Source organism: Danio rerio, chromosome 22 (assembly GCF_049306965.1).
Source record: "Danio rerio strain Tuebingen ecotype United States chromosome 22, GRCz12tu, whole genome shotgun sequence".
Lineage (NCBI taxonomy): Eukaryota > Metazoa > Chordata > Actinopteri > Cypriniformes > Danionidae > Danio > Danio rerio.
The window spans coordinates 13,862,026-13,881,049 of NC_133197.1; the positions used below are offsets into that span (position 1 = coordinate 13,862,026).

At 38.2% G+C, this 19,024-nt stretch overlaps 1 protein-coding gene across 1 annotated transcript in view; it reads right to left on the bottom strand.

Moving 5' to 3' along the window:
* si:ch211-246m6.5 overlaps positions 1-19,024 on the bottom strand; it is a 133,452-nt gene that overhangs the window by 16,446 nt on the left and 97,982 nt on the right. The window contains exons 20-22 of the mRNA XM_009296212.4: positions 13,539-13,736; positions 5,222-5,389; positions 1,363-2,193 (exon numbers count right to left, since the gene is read on the bottom strand). Of these exons, the coding sequence (XP_009294487.1) occupies positions 1,363-2,193; positions 5,222-5,389; positions 13,539-13,736 (1,197 nt within the window). The remainder of the gene's footprint in view (positions 1-1,362; positions 2,194-5,221; positions 5,390-13,538; positions 13,737-19,024) is intronic.

Sequence of the window (19,024 nt, forward strand, 5' to 3'; positions counted from 1 at the left end):
TCACTGCGTTCAGTGAATTCAACATAGTAATGCAATATCATGGGATTACAATAGAAAACATATTTCTAGTGATTCTTCCACCCACTGCTCCTAATTTTCTCTGGTTCATGAACCCACGGGATGGAGCTCAAGGAATGTATTTATTCCTCATGCCTGGAGCATGCTCAGGGAATGAGTTTATTGTTTACACCAGTTACTGTCAGTTGTCAGTTTTAAGCTCCTACTCACTTTGCTGTAGTCTAGGTCTTAGACTGCATGCCTTCAGTTCATTCGCTAACTTATTGTAGATCAAATTGAAAATTTCTACATAAATTCACAATTTTGGGAAATAAACTAGTCTATGCTAATATGCACCTTCTGTGTTCAACAGAATACGAAGGTGTTTTAAGACACTGTACATCGTTTACCCCACAAAGTTCATATTACTACCTTTGAATAGAAGTTTTGGTAACACATTCAGTATAAAGCACAGGTGTCAAACTAATTAAGTGCTTTAGGCTTGTTTGAAACATACAGATAGGAGAATTAAAGCAGGGTTGGAACCAAACTCTACAAGGCTGTGGCCCTCCAGGAATCGAGTTTGACATCTTTGGTATAGGAACTAATTCTAACTATTAACTAGTGGCTTATTTTCTGCCTATTATTCAGATATTAATAGTTTATTAGTACTTATAAAGTACACATTCTGCTTAATGTTATTCTATAACCCTAATCTAACACAGTACCTAAACCCAACTACTACCTTAATAACTATTAATAATCTGCAAATTGACAGTATATCGAGTTTAAGTTCTAGTTATATACGTAGTATGGTTTGTTAATATTGAGAATTGTACCTTAAAATAAAGTGTGATTGAAGTGTCTATCTATAAGACATTGCTATAAACATTTTAGGAATAAACAAGGTACAACCTCAAAGGTTAGCCATTTTGTGTTATTGTTCAAAAAGGTATAGACTAGTGCAGGGGTTCTCAAATTTTGTCCTGGAGGGCCGGTGTCCTCCAAAGATTAGTTCCAACCTTAATCAGACACACCTGGGCTAGCTAATCAAGCTCTTACTGGGATTTCTAGAAACATCCTTCCAGGTGTGTTGAGGCATGTTGGAGCTAAAATCTGCAGGACACCAACCCTCCAGGACCGATTTTGAGAACTCCTGGACTAGTGTATGTCTAAAATTTATTCAGCAACACCTTAAGGTTAGATACCTGTATTTTAAGGTACTATTACACACTTTCTGGGGTCAGCAGGGTACATATGTGTTTAAAGTAGGCAATACAAAAAAATTGTGTCATAGATAAGCAAGTCACTAACTGTTGGACTAAATGATTAATGAAGAAAAGACATCTATACATCTAGAATTACCTCTGCACATTTGTCCATTTCCGGTGTACCCCAAAGGACACCGTCCACATCTAGATTGTCCATCCCCTGCAAGCTCACAGTGTACTCCAGGGAAGCAAGAAACATCTGCACAGGAGAAACTTCTCTCCTCTAAGAGAACCACGTTGCTGGTTTTGCTTGGGTGTCTACCTTTCTCAAGAGCTGGTTGGTTGCTCAAAGACTTGGTGTGGCTTTGTTCACCAAGGTAGGTGAAGCTCTCCTGGGGAAGTGGCTGGGACTCATAAGGGTCTTGAATTCCAGCTCCAAGGCCTCCATCTGCGGAGAACTCCGACTCAGAGAAGGAGAAGGAGAGGGAGGTTAAAGCTGCTGTTAGGGGTCGCTGGGTGTCTGGAGGAGTCCAAGGTCGAGCTTGGGAAATTGTGGCCGGACTAGATTGTTTTTGAGTCTGCCTCAGTGCCTCAACATGCCTTGAAGTGTGAGGTAAAGTGACTTTTCCAGATGTGACACCCGCAAATCCACCTGTCAAGACTTTAACTGAAGCATCTCGATCCGTGGGACTCGGGAGAACATTGAGTTGATTGTGAGAGCCAGAAAGAAGTTGATCCCTTCCGCTAGTTGAGGCCGGCATGCGTCCTGTCGTCAGCGCCAACTTTCTTTTCTCTGTGACAGGTGGAAATGTTGGCGGGAGGGGTATGCGAGTGGTAGCCTGATGGTGAAGTGTCTTCGCAAGTGAGGATAGGTGTCGTTGAGTTTGCCTGAATGGAAGAACAGGGAGGTGCAGATGGGGAACACTGTGGGGGATGCGAGATGGGTTGTTCTTGGCTTGGGTCATCTGCGGTAAGTAGCGAGGTGCTAGAAGACAAGACAAGCTTATTATGCAAAATTGATAGAAACATAAATAAATATAACTCTCCTAGGGAAGTGGTTTCCAATTCCATTTCTCGGGACCCCCCTCCCAGCACATTTTGTATATCTCTCTTACTTAGCACACCTGATTCAGATCAGCTTGATCTATGAACTGATCCTTGTCTGTCAAATAAGAGAGACCTAAAAATGTGCAGGGTGGGGTGTCCCAAGGACTTGAACTGAGAACCACTGTTGTTGGGGACTTGTGGAGTGTTTGTTTAAAAAGTTAACTTGTCTGACACAACAAGGCATGGTAAAGCTCATTACCAAGTGAAAAAAAGAACAAGGACACCAGAATGAAAGGATAGGACTGACAGTACATCCTGCAGTTATGATTCACCATCATCCTCTGGAGATCTCAAACAGACCTTTGAAGATTTTAAACAATGAGGCCACCAGAAGAGCGTTTATGATGCAATGGCGCTTAGTACAAGCTTAAAACAGCCTGGTGTTGCTGTTATATTTACTCATAAACAATATGTTTAAAAAAAAAACAGCTGCTGTGGCTGCTCAGCAAGATTTATTCTGTCCCCATCCAGAAATGAGGAACAAAGATGCAGTACAACAAAACGCAATCCTAACAACAGAGACACACAGTCGTTTCTGAGTGTAGGAGAATCAGAGCCGCATGTGGTGACAATGAGGGAATTAGCTTGCAAAATAAAGCTGTTTCTTTCCTAGTTCCCACTGTGGCTGCTCATGGATTCACTCCTGATTACGGCACTATTAGGAATGATTCCAGCAGTGGCCCATTCACAGAGAAAAATGCATTAAAAGTCATTACCCTGCTCGGAAGGCTTTTACCGTCATGCTGCGATACTGCAACCTAGGAAAATGTATTTGAGGGATTTTTCAAGCAAAGGAACAGATTAAGAAGTCTAACAACATTTCCATTGAGTGAAATGTAACATACTGTACTCTGGGGATAAGGAGGGATAAGATGCAGTCTGGTAGTTTGCTTTTCTAAAAAAAATAAAAATAAAAGGGGAATCAAAGACCAAAGAATATGTTACTTTGTTAAAAACCCAGTTTTCTGTTAACTCTTCTCCACTTTCTTCCCTCTCCTCATCCCCTCTTCTAAATGAGTTTACACATTCTTTTCTTAATTCCTTACTGTCTCTTTCCGCTCCCTATTCCTGTCAGCCAAAAACACACTGTGGGTCAGCAAGCACCATGCCGCAGCTTGTGCATGACTGAGCTTTCGACGTTTCCAGGTCTCAGTTATCAACCGTATCAAAGCACCTGTCGCATTTTGAGGATTACAACAGCCTTGTTTCCTGTTCATTACATTTTTCCCTAATTACTGGAGCTTTGCGCTTTCAGGAGATGAAACAAGGAGGATTAAAGGAGGATTGAAGATGAAAACAGTGGCAAACAAAATTTTATGGCTGAATTATAAGTTTAGACTTCACGATAATGCTACAACTCTAGCAACATAACTTTTTCAGAGTTGTTGTGTTTTTTTAAGTTATTGTTTTGAAATTAGATATAAAATGTCATTTAAAGGTAAAATAAAGAGCTCTTGGAAAATGCTAACATTAGCTTAACTGTGCGTTCACACCAAAGGCAGCAAGAGCATCAAAGTTTGCTCTGGTCGCCCTGTCCCATCATAAATAATTGGAAATCCGGTGACCGCAACTCTTGGGAACAACTGTGGTCGGGACTAAAGTTCACAGTGACTTTGTTGTCTCTGGACTCCTCTCAAGCGGTGCACTTCTACATTCTGCCTGCTTGCCGGCGAACCGCGTCATAGCTCATGACTATAAAGTTGACTTGATTTCAACTCTCCTCAACGGCCACAAGACGTGTCGTGCTGGTCCTCGCCAATGGCTGTTATGACAAATTAATGACTTACGGTACATTGATGCTCTCGCCGCTCTTTTAATGCACAGTATTAGCACTGAAAGCTTACGCCCAACCCTCCAAATCGCCATCCAAAGCCATGTCTCCTGAATGCAGACGGTAGGTTGTTGATGTTTGCCTATCATTCTCTGACTGAACCGCATCCATGAATGCATCAATGATGAAATCCTTTCTGCACTTTCTTATAGAATCAATCTTGATTATTGAATCAATGTTTTGATTAACTAAACATAGTCCTACATCTTTACTTGGTACTACATCTTTTTACTGAATACTAAAACAGAACCTATATACATTCACACCAGCTAATTGCTATCAGGATGTTTTTAAACTTTCAACCAGCCTAATTTCTGAAGAGGATTACCTATTGAATTTTTAAGTAAAATAATTAATTGATGACAAGGGTTGATTTAAATAAAATAAACAAATAAATAATAAAAAAATTATAAACTTACTGCCGAACCATCTACATATTTTCTGGAGTTGCCCTCAATTGACAATTTCTGTTCCAGTGTTTTCGATACATTTAATAAAGCTATTAACATAAATCTAGACCCTAACCTCTTGACAGCCCTTTTTGGTATTTCAGAGAGAGTTGACTTGACTGTTGGATCTCGCCAGGTTATTGCTTTTTCTACTCTTTTAGCTAGACCAGCCATTCTTATCAAATGGAAACAGGTGATTCCTCCATCACATGACATGTGGATCCGAGAAATCTTTAGCTGCACAAAACTTGAGAAATTAAGATGTTTACTTGCAGGATCTCTCAAATCTACAAGACCTGCAACCCTGTTTTAGACTATGGCGTACCATGTTCAGTTGATATCAGTTCTAAAACACAGTAAATAATTCAAAAAGAGGAAATATTGACTCCTTAACATTGTTTTTTACTCTTTTATTGTTAACTTGCTCAATATTATTAATATTTTTTTATTTAAATTTTATTTTTAATTTATTATTATTATGTTTTCTCTCAGAGGATATATTTGCTTATACTTCATAGATTTTATTTATCATATTTTGAGAGGAAAGTGGGAAAATGAGAGTACTAAGACAATCTGTAATTTTTCCTATGTTCTTGTTAAACACCAATAAAAAATAAAAAACTTACTGCCATGCTTCGAATGTTTTGTGCATGTGCGCCCATTGCCTTGATATCCAGGTGGACAACGTCCACAAACGTAGCCAGTGTAGGGCGGCCGGAGGTCAATGCACTGAACACCTGGAAAACACGGCCTACTTGCACACCTGAATGTCACATTCTGTCCATGGGGAAAACCTGCACAGTGGACAAAAATGAAAAGAAAAAATAGTTGCTTTATAAAGGTCCCGTGAAATGCTTTAAAAAGTGCATTTTTGTTAATAATTATAGAATACATAGAATCCCAGTAGCATTGAGAGTGGTTATGATCAAGTGCATAAAATGAAAAGCAAATGAAAAGACATGTCAGATGCATTTGATTGGTCAGAGACATTGTTGGGTAAGTCACTTTAAAAAGTAATAGATTACAAATTACTTATTACTAATGGAAAATTGTAATCTGATTACATTACTAATTACTTCATGTAAAAAGTAATCAGAATATTAATTATTTTGAAGTTACTTTTAAAACAAATAGAATATACCTAAATACAAATACAAATACAAAATAAACTGCAGTTCTATCAGTAATTTAAGATTCACTAAAAGACATTAGGCGATGCGGTGGTGCAGTAGGTATTGCTGTCGCCTTACAGCAAGAAGGTCGCTGGTTCTAGTCTCGGCTGGGTCAGTTGGCGTTTCTGTGTGAAGTTTGCATGTTCTCTCCGCGTTAGCGTATGTTTCCTCAGGGTTCTCCGGTTTCCCCCACAGTCCAAAGACATGCGGTACAGATGAATTGGGTGGGCTAAATTGTCCATAGTGTATGAATACGTATGGGTGTGTATGGATGTTTCCCAGAGATGGGTTGCAGCTGAAAGGGCATCCGCTGCGTAAAAAATGGGCTGGATAAGTTGGCGGTTCATTCCGCTGTGGCGACCACAGATTAATTAAGAGACAACGGCGAAAAAAAAAGAATGAATTAATTTATAAATATCATTACAAAGAGTTAATCACAGCAGCTTGACATATGCAAAAAACTTTAAAATTCCGTCCAAAACTTAAAATTCTATCATTCACTTGTTAAAAACCTGTTTGTCTTTTTTTTAACACAAAATAAGACATGAAGAAAACTGGATACCTGTAACCATTAACATCTATAGTATGCAAAAACATTGCAGTGTTTTGGTGTTCTGTGGTTGTCTAAAGTGATTAGTCTACTGGAATGTATGTGCGCCATACAAAACATGAAGCTAACAGGTCAGTTCTTGTCGCCTGACTTTAGTATCTGTAATCAAAGTACACAAATTTATGCAAATATCTGCATTCCCCAAAAATGTAATTAGAACACAGTAACATGTTACTGTGGAACGCTTTACAACCAACTCTGGTCAGCAGTTTTGATGAGAAAGCGAAGTATGAAGTTACATCAAAAAAATCGTTGATCCATTTAAGCCCAAGCAACAAACTGCAAGCTATGGATGTTTAGATCTTCTAAAAATAATGGCCACTGTTTTGTAGCGCATTATATAAACTTAAGACTAACATATTGATATTAACATCTAAAAAAACTTATTACGATTTTTAAAGGGACTTCGGAAGCATATATATTTAGTTCTTTCAGCATTCTGTCATATTCATTAGCATCACAGTAGAAGACTGATCTCAATTCAGGACAAGGATCCTGAGTTTTGGATCCTCTGATTTTACCTATACTTCAACTCTGACTAACAATTTCCGAGTCTCACGTGGCCTCCACATCCTACAGTGGTTATCCAAGCGCAAAAGACTGGCGAAGGATTAGCTATGCAGGGAAATTGAGGTCTCGCTAGTACACCAGGGAAGATGTGCTGATGTCAGAAAGTGTGAAGCAATACCCTGAAATTTTTACCTCATTTGCTCTGACGAAAAGTTACCTCATCATTTTATACACCACTAAACAAACCAGCATCCCTTTTTACTCCACCACACAGAGGTTACAAGATCCATCAAGCATGTTTGGAGTGCGCAGGAAATGATTTTTGCAGCAGTATAGGAGGTCACATCACCATATTTTATTAAATAAGTACGCCCTCAACTTGCTCGCAATCAGCCAGATGCATGCACCTGTTCTGTAGAGCGTCACGTGCGGTGTCAAATAAAACAAGAAGCCTGCCCTCTGCCAACGGAGCAGAGAAAGATGAAAGAGTTAGCAGCTGTCTTCCATTAAAAATAGATTTATCGGCCCTGTGATTACACATATCAAGGGTTATTGCCCAGGCTTTTTGTCCCATTTCCGCAAGGTCAGCGCAAATCCCTTAGACTGGGATGGGATTTATTGGCTGAGGGGGGTGACAGCTTGCATCCCCTTTGCTTGCCATCTCATCTTCCTCCATAAGTGTGATGGCAGGCAATTTGCAAGCCGGCAAGACTGTATTAGAAAGAGATGAGGTGCTCCCAAGGATGATAGCGCTTTCCGGAGAGTGCTATTTGTCGCCGTTCCTCAAACACTGGCCTTATCTACCTTTTGGGAACGATGACTCATGAGATAGCAAATTTCTGTAGACTTTATAAATCCACCATGTACTCTGTCTCAGTCTTTTTTGTTTCCTTCCCTGAATTAATTTCAACAGAGGTGCAAACTAAGGTTCGACAAAATACAATGAGAAGCATTGTTGGAACTGCTGCCTAGGGACAAATGTCCATCGAGGAAACAGTCTAATTTCATTTTCAATTATTATTTACAAAAGGACGACCGAGGTACTGGAGAATGACATGAATTAATTTAACCATTTGGTTTGTAGCACTCTTTAGGGAGCCTTTTAATGGATATTTCTATATGGGTAATAACCTTTAAAAAGTAGACCACACTATAAAACAATTATAGGGGTTTCCCAATCTACAGCGATACTCTAAGTTTGTCAAACTTAAACAGAGGGAGTAAAGCATTGTGCCGAATCTTTCAGTTATGAGACAATCAACGCCAAAATTAGATGTTTTAAAGAAATGTTTTTTTGGAAATTGGCTCATTTTTAAAGTCTCCTAGAATTAAGCAGATGAGTTTTACTCCTTTTGAATCTATTCAGTCAATCTTCAGGTCTGACAGGGGCTCTTTTACCCTAGTTTAGCATAGTTCAATGAATCAGATTAGACAATTAGCATCTCGCTCCCTCTGTGCAAGCAGGTGGTCATATTGACCAAGTAAGCTGATTTTCAGGCGCTGTACAATATCATTGTACTTTCTTCAGGAAAGTTTCTTAATTATTACGCCAGAAAGAGAGTATAGTTCTTAGCCATTTTGACCTATAAAAAATATCAACTTTTCATTCTTAAGGTGCATTCACATCCAAGGCCGGAACAAACTTAACTGGCACTCTAGACAAACTTGTTTGGGGGGGCTAGGTCGCCTCTATGGTATGACACGTCAAGCGCAAGTGATTTCCATGTTAAGTCATCTATTGGCATGAATTACATCATTTGTGCAAACTGAGTGTTTTATGTGTTTGAGGTGCACTGCATTAACCAATCAAGAGCTTGCTCAAGTATGCGTTTCTTGTTGGTGTCCCGAGGGGGAAATCTTCCTGCCGACCAAGGACAACAGCTCATTAAACTGGACTCGGCTTAGTCGGAAGTACCACTGAAAGCTTCCATCATCCAAGAATAGTATCTGGAGGAGTTAATGACAGTGCAGGGTGCACCTTTGAAGGGATCTAGTGGACTCAGTCACGGCGCCGAATGAATCTACGCTGTTTTTCACCCTTCCTAAAGCACATAAAGCACAGCTACCCTCTCAATAAAATCCATGTGAGCCATTTAGCAATTAAACTAGAGGACAGGAGCCATGGCCATGGCATGAATCTACTTCTATTGTGAAGTGAATTTCATGTACAAATTAAGCGTATTTGAAACATGAATGAAGCAAAAAAACTGAAAAGTTCATGCGTCTATTTACACGTGAATATCACAAGTTAATTGCGCAAGCCATGTCTAGTGTGAACACTCCACTAGGCTTAGAAAAATATAAAACTACAGCAGAGTCAAACTTTAAACAGGGAAATGATCAAAACTCTAAGCTAAGCTAAGATAAGCTAAAAAGAGCCCCTGCCAGACCCAAAGATTGGCTAAACGGATTCAAAATGGGTTCAACTAGGGGATTCGTAAAATGAGCCTGTTTCCAAAAAAAAAAAAAATTAAAAAAAAGAGTATTGTTCCCTGAAAAATTTCTGTTGTTTTTCTATGAATTCAACTAGCATTTAGTGGGGATGAAGTTAAGACACGTTATATTCTTCTCATATTATATTCCATAAAATAACCTCCATAATCTGAAAAACTTCCCTAGAGAAAATCCCTTTTTCATCAAACAAAGTATTGAGAATAATGAAAGATGACATTGTATTAAATGCAGAACAAAGAGCTGCAAAAATGTCTTTGCGAAGCTGGTTATAGAACAATTATTCCCTGGGAACCCCCTCAAGTTTCTGTGCTTGATGTCTCATCTTTCTGTCTTTCCATTTTACTCCCAGAGGACACAACCTGAGGGAGTGAACGGGAGAAGCGAGTGAAGATGAGGAGAGGGAATGGAGCCATAAAGCCAATTTACATTCCCCATCCCAATGTCCTCCAGGGGCCTGTCATGGCAGTCCTAGCAAATATTGTTAGGGCCCCTGAGCTATTTGCAACAAAGTGCCATAAACATAGGTCATGTGACTTGTGCGCTCAATTTCTTGAGTTGTTGACAGGTCTGTGTGAAGGAAATCAACAGGAAAGACCAACATTTCCACAGAATACAATCTTATTCCCTTTCAGGTCAAATATGGCTTATTAAGATTCAAGACACCAGGTTTAACGTCAAAAACGTCATTATTATTATTTTTTTCCTCCTAGCTGAGATGATTTAATTTTCAAATAATCTGACGAGGGCAGGGATTGAGTTCATTCTTAGATCTTTGATTTTTAATTGAAAACTTTTATACTCTGACATTCAGACAACTTTGAGATCTCCTCCAAAGCCCAAGGACCTTTTTCTTTTCACAAGAGACCCCTTTTAAAATGAGTTGTTTCTCCTTTCTGTTTATGTCTGCTTCTTTTATTTTTCTCCAGAGGAAATGACCCCATTAATCTCACACGAGTCTCTTCTAGAGGTCAGGACAAGAACAAGGATTTGTTCAGCAATGATAAAGTTCATTTTAGGGACTCTTGCATCAGGTAGTTTGGAAACTAAAACTATTGGAGCTGGCCACCATTGGGGTCCCATGAGTAATGAATTTTCCTCTTGGGCCACTGGGGGCTGTTGTGGCCTAGATGTTAGAGTAAGATTGTAACCCAAAGATTGCAGATTCGAATCACAGTACAGGCAGCAGTTGAAGGTTAGGGAGTGATTGGACAGTGCAGTCTTTCATTATCAATACCCACAACTAAAGGCTGATTTATACTTCCGGTGCAGCCTTTGTGTGGTCATATAGCCCTCACTGTAGCTAACGCCAACGCTGATGTGCACCTCTCAAAAAAGTGACAAGCTCTGTGATTGGTCGGCTTGGTAGCTTTGCCAAGTGTGGGCAGTGCTGAGAGCCGCGAGCCCAATGGAGGGAGTGTTGAGTCCCGTGAAGGAGCTCCAGATGATTTGTGTTCACCGTATGATTATTATAGTTGTTGCACATCCCTGGTTACCATCTCTGAATAAGTGAGTTTTAGCTACTTGTATATTAATAGCCCATTTACACTGAGTGGTACAGTATGGTACGGGTCAGTACAGGTCATTATAATAATTAAAAAGGTGATTATAATAATTAAACAGGGCTGTTTGTTCACGTTTTAGGTTGCTGAAAAAAAAGGGCTTTTATCAGGCTTCTCCTTTGTTTTTTTGTACTTCCCTCTCATGTTTGTCCGCTTCTTAAAAGATCGGATGTGAGAAGTTCTTTAATAATCATGCGCATGTTATTTCAAATATAGACATGCAGCAAACGCTTTTATTTTCTCTTTATATGCTTCCTTTAAGCTCAATACTCCTCAAACATAACATAAGCTATCACTGCTATGCTGATGATCTCCAACTATACTTTCCAATCAAACTAGGAAAAGATTTATCATTAGAAAATCTTTTCCTATGCCTTACCGACATTAAGACCTGGATGACAAATAACTCTCTGCAACTAAATGAGAATAAAACAGAAGTGTTAATTTTAGGTCCTGCTGCTACCAACAATTCAATTAAAACTCAGCTAGGAGCCCTAAACGACAATCTGCACAATCACGCCAAGAATCTCGGAGTTATCTTTGATCCACTCTTGCAGTTTGACAAACATGTAAATGCGGTTGTGAAGAGCAGTTTCTTCCAGCTTAGATTGGTGGCAAAAGTTAAACGCTTTCTTTCTAAAAAAGATTTAGATATCGTAATCCATGCTTTAATCTCCTCTCGGTTAGACTACTGCAATTCTTTGTACATTGGCCTACCTCAGTCAACACTCTCTCGGCTACAGTTGGTCTAAAATGCAGCCGCCAGATTAATAACAGGAACTAAGAAAAGAGATCAAATCTCCCCTGTCCTTGCCTCATTGCACTGGCTACCTATAAAATACAGGGTTGATTTTAAAATTCTTCTCTTCACTTATAAAGCTTTGCACAATTCTGCCAGGGCCTATGTCAGCGAGCTTATTAGGCCATATAGATTCTTAAGATCACATGATCAGTTTCTTTTGTCTGTCCCTCGGTCTCGCTGCAAGTCAAAGGGTGATCAAGCTTTCAGTGTTGCGGCCCCAAGGCTCTGGAATAGTCTCTCCTTCTTTCGATGCTTTTAAATCTAACTTAAAGACACATTTTTACTCTCTTGCCTTTGACTGATGCATGCATGTTATTTTTTTATTATTTATATTTTAGTATTACTTTTAAATATATTTCATTGTATTTTTAATACCAGTTATTTTTAGTTTTATTGTCTAGTTTATTTTATTGTAAAGCACTTTGGATCAAAAACGGTTGTGTTAAATTGTGCTCTATAAATAAATTTTGCCTTGCCTTGCTTGTGAGAAGGCGAAACTGCTCTCAATTTAGACGGTCTTGTAAACAACTATGGTGTACAGGGTGACAAGGATGACAAAGGTTTGTTTAAGCTCGGGTTCACCATGGCTCGTTATTATATGTATATTATATGTATATGTATATTGTATATGTATATTCTCCTGCTTGTTTATGTGCTGGGGATGTTTCTCTGTAAACCAATAGCGTGCAGTTGCGCATCTAGCTTCGCATCTTGGCACCCTTTTGTCGCACTAGGTACCCTTCTGAAAAGGGTTCCTTTTCAGGAACCGAACCGTATCATTCCATACTAGTCAGTGGAAACGGGCCATTAGTTATCATTCAGAAAAAACAAAACACCCGCAAAGTAACGACACAGAGAAACATAACATAACCTACTGCAAGCTAGCATTTCGGAAGTGTTATTGGAGAGCAACACAAACAGCAAGCAGAAGTATAAATGCACGACTATGCTAGGCATGCCCCATGGGTCTGTAAAGGTTAATGAACTGATAACAATAGTACTCTATGTGGCATGTGTTGGGCAGATCAACTTTGCTGAGCACCTATTTTGAATTAGGCACTAATATAGTCTTCCCAAAATCAATCGCATAACTAAAAGCATTCTTAGTTCCTGTGAAGCAAACAGGTAGGTAGGTAGGTACCTCCTTCTTCAATACGTATAGGAACTTTGAATAGCTTCTCCTTGTTCAAATATTTTTAAGTCCAGACTTGTCTTGATAATACTGGTTGAGATCTCTTCCCAAACTCATTCTCAAAAACATTTTTCGACATATTATATTATATAAAAACATGCTCATATTTGTTTTTCTACATTAGAAATATACAGTATTATATGCATTATACATTTGTGATAACACTTCCCTACAGAATGACACTTGCAATGCCTGATAACTGACTGTGTGTCTCTTGACTATTACTCTTCTAAATAGAGAGTGAGAGACGTCCTTTCCCTAACCTTGCTCTGTTGAGTCTCATAGAGAGCGTGAATGCCCTGCATGGCTAATTAGAATCACTAATTTCAGGCATTATACCAAGACGAAAGGGTAAGAGGTGCGAGCACAAAGGCACGCCAGCAGGCCTTGTCTTGCTTTGTGCTTAGCAGCTGGAGGAAAGTCATTTCCTGGGAACATCACATACACACACAAAAAAATGTGCAGGAAATGACTCTAGGGGGATTGAAGGGACATCACACTGCGCCAGGGAAAGACAAAGAAGCGTTTTCTGCAATGTCATGACACCAACAGTGGGCGATTTGGCTCCAAACGAAACCCTCACGGTTTTGTTTCCTGGCCATCTGTGGACATGGAGAGACAGAACAATGGAAACAACTACTTGCCAGTCCTCTGACTCAGGCTGGTGGTGGCTTTGCTGTCCGGGGTCTTGCTTGGAGCTTTGCTGGATTCCGTCAAGAGGTGAGTGGAGGTCGTTTTAGGAAGAAGCACGGTCATTTTGCTGATGGGCCGCACCACGGGAGGTGTTGATGGGGAGACAGCATGAGGGGTGATGGGACGAGACGTGACCAATCTTGTTGGTGCTGATGAAAAATAGAGAAAAAGAAATGACTTAAAATGAGCTCTACACTCTTTGTTACAGAAGTCAGAAGTGCAAAGTAAAAGACAGAATAGAGTAGGGTAAGACTTGTCCCCCCCTTTAATCCTTAATCTTGTAAACTGCTGACAATTAAAACATATTTCTGAAGGATCCATCACATATATGGTTGCATTTTGTTTTATGTACATATGTAATTTCTCCGGTCCAACTTGCAACTAGCTTTATCATACCCCTCTTGTTCTAATCCCCCTTTTAAGCTATTTTAAATTACCATCTCTAGTATATGAGGTGGGCATGCTTCTAAGCACACTTAGGATTCAATTCAATTCAATTCAATTCAATTTATCCTTATTTCTATAATGCTTTTACAATGTAGATTGTGTCTAAGCAGCTTAACATACAAGTTCTAGTAAATTGAAACTGCTGCAGTTCAGTTTTCAGAGTTAAAGTTCGGTTTAGTTCAGTTCAGTGTGGTTTAAATTTCACTGCTGAAAGTCCAAACACTGAAAAGCAAATCCATCGATGAGCAGCTCCACAAGTCCCACAGCCATTTCTCCTCTGGCCAAATTTCTTGTGCAGAGCTGCAGTCTAGGGGCCGGAGGTTAGAGAACACAGGACAACCAAGGTGGAGAAGCTGTAGGTGTGAGTAGGTCCCCAGCGGGTGTTCAGGATAGCCCACATAATCAATGCGGAGATTCGTCTGTCACTGGGGTCTTTTAGAAATCAGTCTCATGCTCTCCGCTCCTCAATGATTGCCACAGCATCTGCTCAGGATACAGCCTGGTCCAGGATTATAAAGACCCTAGGCTCTTGTGTCAGTCTTTAACATATCTCTTTAGGCCAGACTAAAATGTGCGGCCTATACTGACACAGAGGAGAAGAAAGTGTTGAATAAAATAATTATTTTTGTTTTAAGTGTGCACAAAAGTATTCATGTAGCTTTATAATATACGACTGAATCACTGAAGACACATTGACTGTTTTGACAATGTTTTTTGGTAACTATCTGGACTTTGAACATGTCAGAACCATTGCAGTCTATGGAGGATAATGGAGCTCTCAGATTTCTTCCAAAATATCTTAATCTGTGCCTGGAAGCTGAACAGAGATTTTGAAGGGTGAGTATTTATTGACAAAATTTTCATTTTTGAGGGAACTGCAACTCCTGCAGCCTGGCTCCCATAACACCCACCCCCCCAAACTTCACTCCCATCTGGGTCATGGCACCAATGTAGCCCCTCCAGGTGAATTCATTCTGCTCTGAGTAGGATTTAACCCTGAGCCAATTGGCTTGAATTGATTTTATTCATTGATTTTCTTTCAGCTTAGTCATTTATTTATCAGAGGTCCCCACAGCAGAATGATCCGCCAACTATTGCAGTATATGTTTTAAGCAACAAATGCCCAGCTGCAACTCACCCCTGACAAACACCCATACACTCTTGCATTCATACATATATACACTAAGGCCAATTTTCATCTATAGCAGTGGTTCTCAAACTTTTTTTCATCGAGTACCACCTCAGAAAAAACTATGCCTCCAAGTACCACCATAATGACCAGTATTGAAATACAATAGCGTAGTAAGCCCAGCAAAGCAGCTACAGCTCTGCACAGTTTAAAAACCAGGCAGATTAACAACTATTATTAGGAGTATTTAATTTATCAGCCACTTTAAACATTATAAATAGTTTAAACATTAACACTGTTCTGTGCTTATATGTGAAAAAACAAACAAACAAACTAAATAAAATGTCAACGTTTAAATTAAAATGAGCTTGTAAAAGTAAAAAATGGTAGGTTACTGTTCTTAAAAAGTAAAAAAAAAACTGCTGTACTTAAATCTAAAGTGTTAATCTGTAGTATCATGACATGTTCATCAAAACGGAAATGTTGCTTGGCCCTTATAAATATAGGCTATATTTCATCATATTCATATATAAACCATTTTTGATAAGTTTTGAAATATATGTTGCATGTACATACGACATATTGGATTATTCTGCGTACCACTAGAAGGCAGCCCACTTACCACTAGTGGTACACGTAGCACAGTTTGAGAACCACTGATCTATAGTACATGTCTTTGGATAGTGGGGGAAATCAGAGCACTCATGGGAACATGAGGAGAACATGCAAAATCACTGAGCTAACGTGCTGCCCCCTTTATTAGAATTTTTCTTACTAATTGTACATGTACTGCTTTTCCAAATCAAATAAAGCAATAGACAACTCACATACATTCTTGTTATATGTAAATTCGAAAATGTTCTAATTAAAGAAATCTTTCAGCTCAAAGATTTTTAATGTCATCACCACATTTGTTTTGTTGCCTTAAGTAAAAACAGAACAAATAAAAGACCAATTTGATGTTCTTTTATGTTGGCTGTTGTTTGTCTTCTTTTGCATGGCATAGATAGTTCACCTAAAACTGAAAATCTGGTCATCGTTCGTTCAATCAATCAATCAATCAATCAATCAATCAATCAATCAATCAATCAATCAATCAATCAATCAATCAATCAATCAATCAATCAATCAATCAATCAATCAATCAATCAATCAATCAATCAACCAACCAGCCAACCAACCAACCAATCAATCAATCAATCAATCAATCAATCAATCATTCATTCACTTTTTTCTGCTGAACACAAAAGCAGATATTCTGAAAAAATGCTGACAATTACTTACAAATAGTATTTTTAACCACTGACTTCCATAGTATTTGTTTTTTGCCCTACTATAGTTTCATGTTTCTAACATTTTTTTTTTTGTGTTAAAATGGCTTAAAACCACTCAAGGAAGAGGAAATTGTGAGCAAATTTTAAATTTTGGTTATTTTCAAAGGGACCTATTTTACCCATTTTACAAGATGTGAGATAAGCATTTGGTCTCTAAAATGTGTCTGTAAAGTTTCAGCTAAAAATACTCATCAGATAATTATTATAGCCTCAAGAATCCATTTTGGTGTCTGAGTATACTGTAGCTGTTTTTGTAGTCTGTGGCTTTAAATGAAAATAAGCTGCTTCTCCCCATCCACCGTTTCCATCGTCTGCTTCTTATCATGCGTTACATCAGATAAACAGCACAATGACAGAGACAAACTTGGATGAAGCTGAAATACAACTCATTAGTCAAGCATACCAAGTTTATTTTATAAGTTTATTTCATATATTTGCGGTGGCGTTTATTCAAGCCTTTCTGAAATGATGAGTCTAACAAAAATGCTGTTTGCAGTACACCCACACAGACATATATATGTGCGTTTACTGACCATGCGGTCGTGGTTATTATAGAAATGTTAAGAATGACAGCAATTTTACTGTCTTTATAACAAACATGCTCTGTTTTAAAAACACATCAAATTTTAAAAATCACAGTTCAATATACATACAATAAATTCTGAACAACACGCTATCTGATGATTATTAGTTTTGTGATTTGAGTTTTAGCTGGAAAAGTGCAGCAAAGTGAAAATCTGTACGATCGATAACCCCCTTTGCCACTTTGTTTCTATTTTTAGGACTGCTGTCTTGCATTAGGCAAACATTTTGTGCCATTTTTGGCTTCGCGCAACATCTACCTAACAATTTCTCTCACTCTGAAATGTTCGGTCTTTTCGCCTTGTCAGAAAAGCTGCACACCTGAGACCTGAGAAGTTCTGCACTCTTTTTCTCTCCACGTGGAAACTGCAAGGAGCTGTTTTACCAATTATCTCAGGACAAGAGCAGAGTCTGGCATAGTTGTCTGCGTGTGCACGAGGTGGATAACTATCTAGTGCCATCTGGATTGTATTGCTCTCCCTCCCATGGTTCTGCTGGTCATAATCAAAGCGGGACGGCAGATCCAGCTCTGTTGTATTTCTGCATGCTGCAATCAGACAGATTGTGTTTGTAATAGTGGCCCGGGCTTGGATGAAGAAGCCATCAAATCTGTGTCCCTCGGATGGGGGGAGAAACCGTGAACACAGGGCGCCTGTGAATGAGGGTTTATCGCTTGCAGATTACAGTCAAAAGACATTCGCAGAGCGTTTTGTCAAGGCGTGCGGTGGAAGATGGAAAACAGCTGTGAGAAGCCTCCTGAGCAGCAGGGCAAATACAGCGTTTCCAAAAACAGAAACAACCGATCACTGAGACTCAGAATGACAACTATTTTAAAGTGGCTTGAGAAAGGTCATATTTGTATGATATGACAAGCATTTTATTAACAATAAACAGTCTGATTCTTTAAAAATGTAAAGAAGTACTTGTTATGTGAATACTTGTTATTGTGAATAAAAATCAAACTTTTCTTCTAAAATTTGTACGTGTTACATGCATACTAATATTTGTTATTTTAAAAATGTTTATTTCTAATATTTCATTTGAATATAATAACAAAGATTTATTTATCTTTTTCATTTATCTTTTGTAAAACATTTTATAATGAAATTTATTTTAGTTTAAAAGTAAAACTTCATCGCAAAAGGTGCATCTATTGTATCTACAAATTAAGTACTTTTATATAAATGAATTATCTTAAATATTTCATACATATTTTTTAATAAAATAAAATTTCTGTGTTGGTTTTGGGTTCTCTAAAAATGAATATAAATATGGCAAAAAATGTCATCATTAGTTATAAAAAGTTGTTTTATTCAAAAACTAAATCTAAATCTTTTTTTATTTTTTCATTTATTTTTATTTTTTTATGTAGATGTAGATTATGATTAAATGTAGGGATGTTACCTTTGCAGGAGATACCATCTCATATTCTTGAATAGAATAAAATCACTGTGTTGGTTTTGTTTATTAATATTAGTATTAATATAAATATGTCTGGTAATTGAAACTTTTAGTAATTTTATAAAAAAAAAATTATCATGAGTACTTAAAAATGTTTTACTTAAAACTATAAATATTAACACTAAATACAAAAATTCTAAATAGTTAAAATAGTTGAATATCGCCTGTGTTTTTGACTACGACTCTATATTGCCTTCATATATTTGCTCCTTATTGTAAATGTTGCTTGCTTGACCATTCTCAATAAACCTGTATTTGGATCTGCACTTCGTTGCACAGCGTCCTATCACATTACAAGTGTTATACAGTGATGAGCTCATACTGAAAATCTTATGCTTTGAAATGAAAAGCCCTGTAACGCTAAGGTATGTTGTCTGAATAACTGCAAAATTGTGCTACTTTGGCATTTGTGGGTGAACGTTAAGCAAGAAAAAAAAAAACAGTTTAACACTTTTTGTATGCACAAAACACCTGTGGTCATATT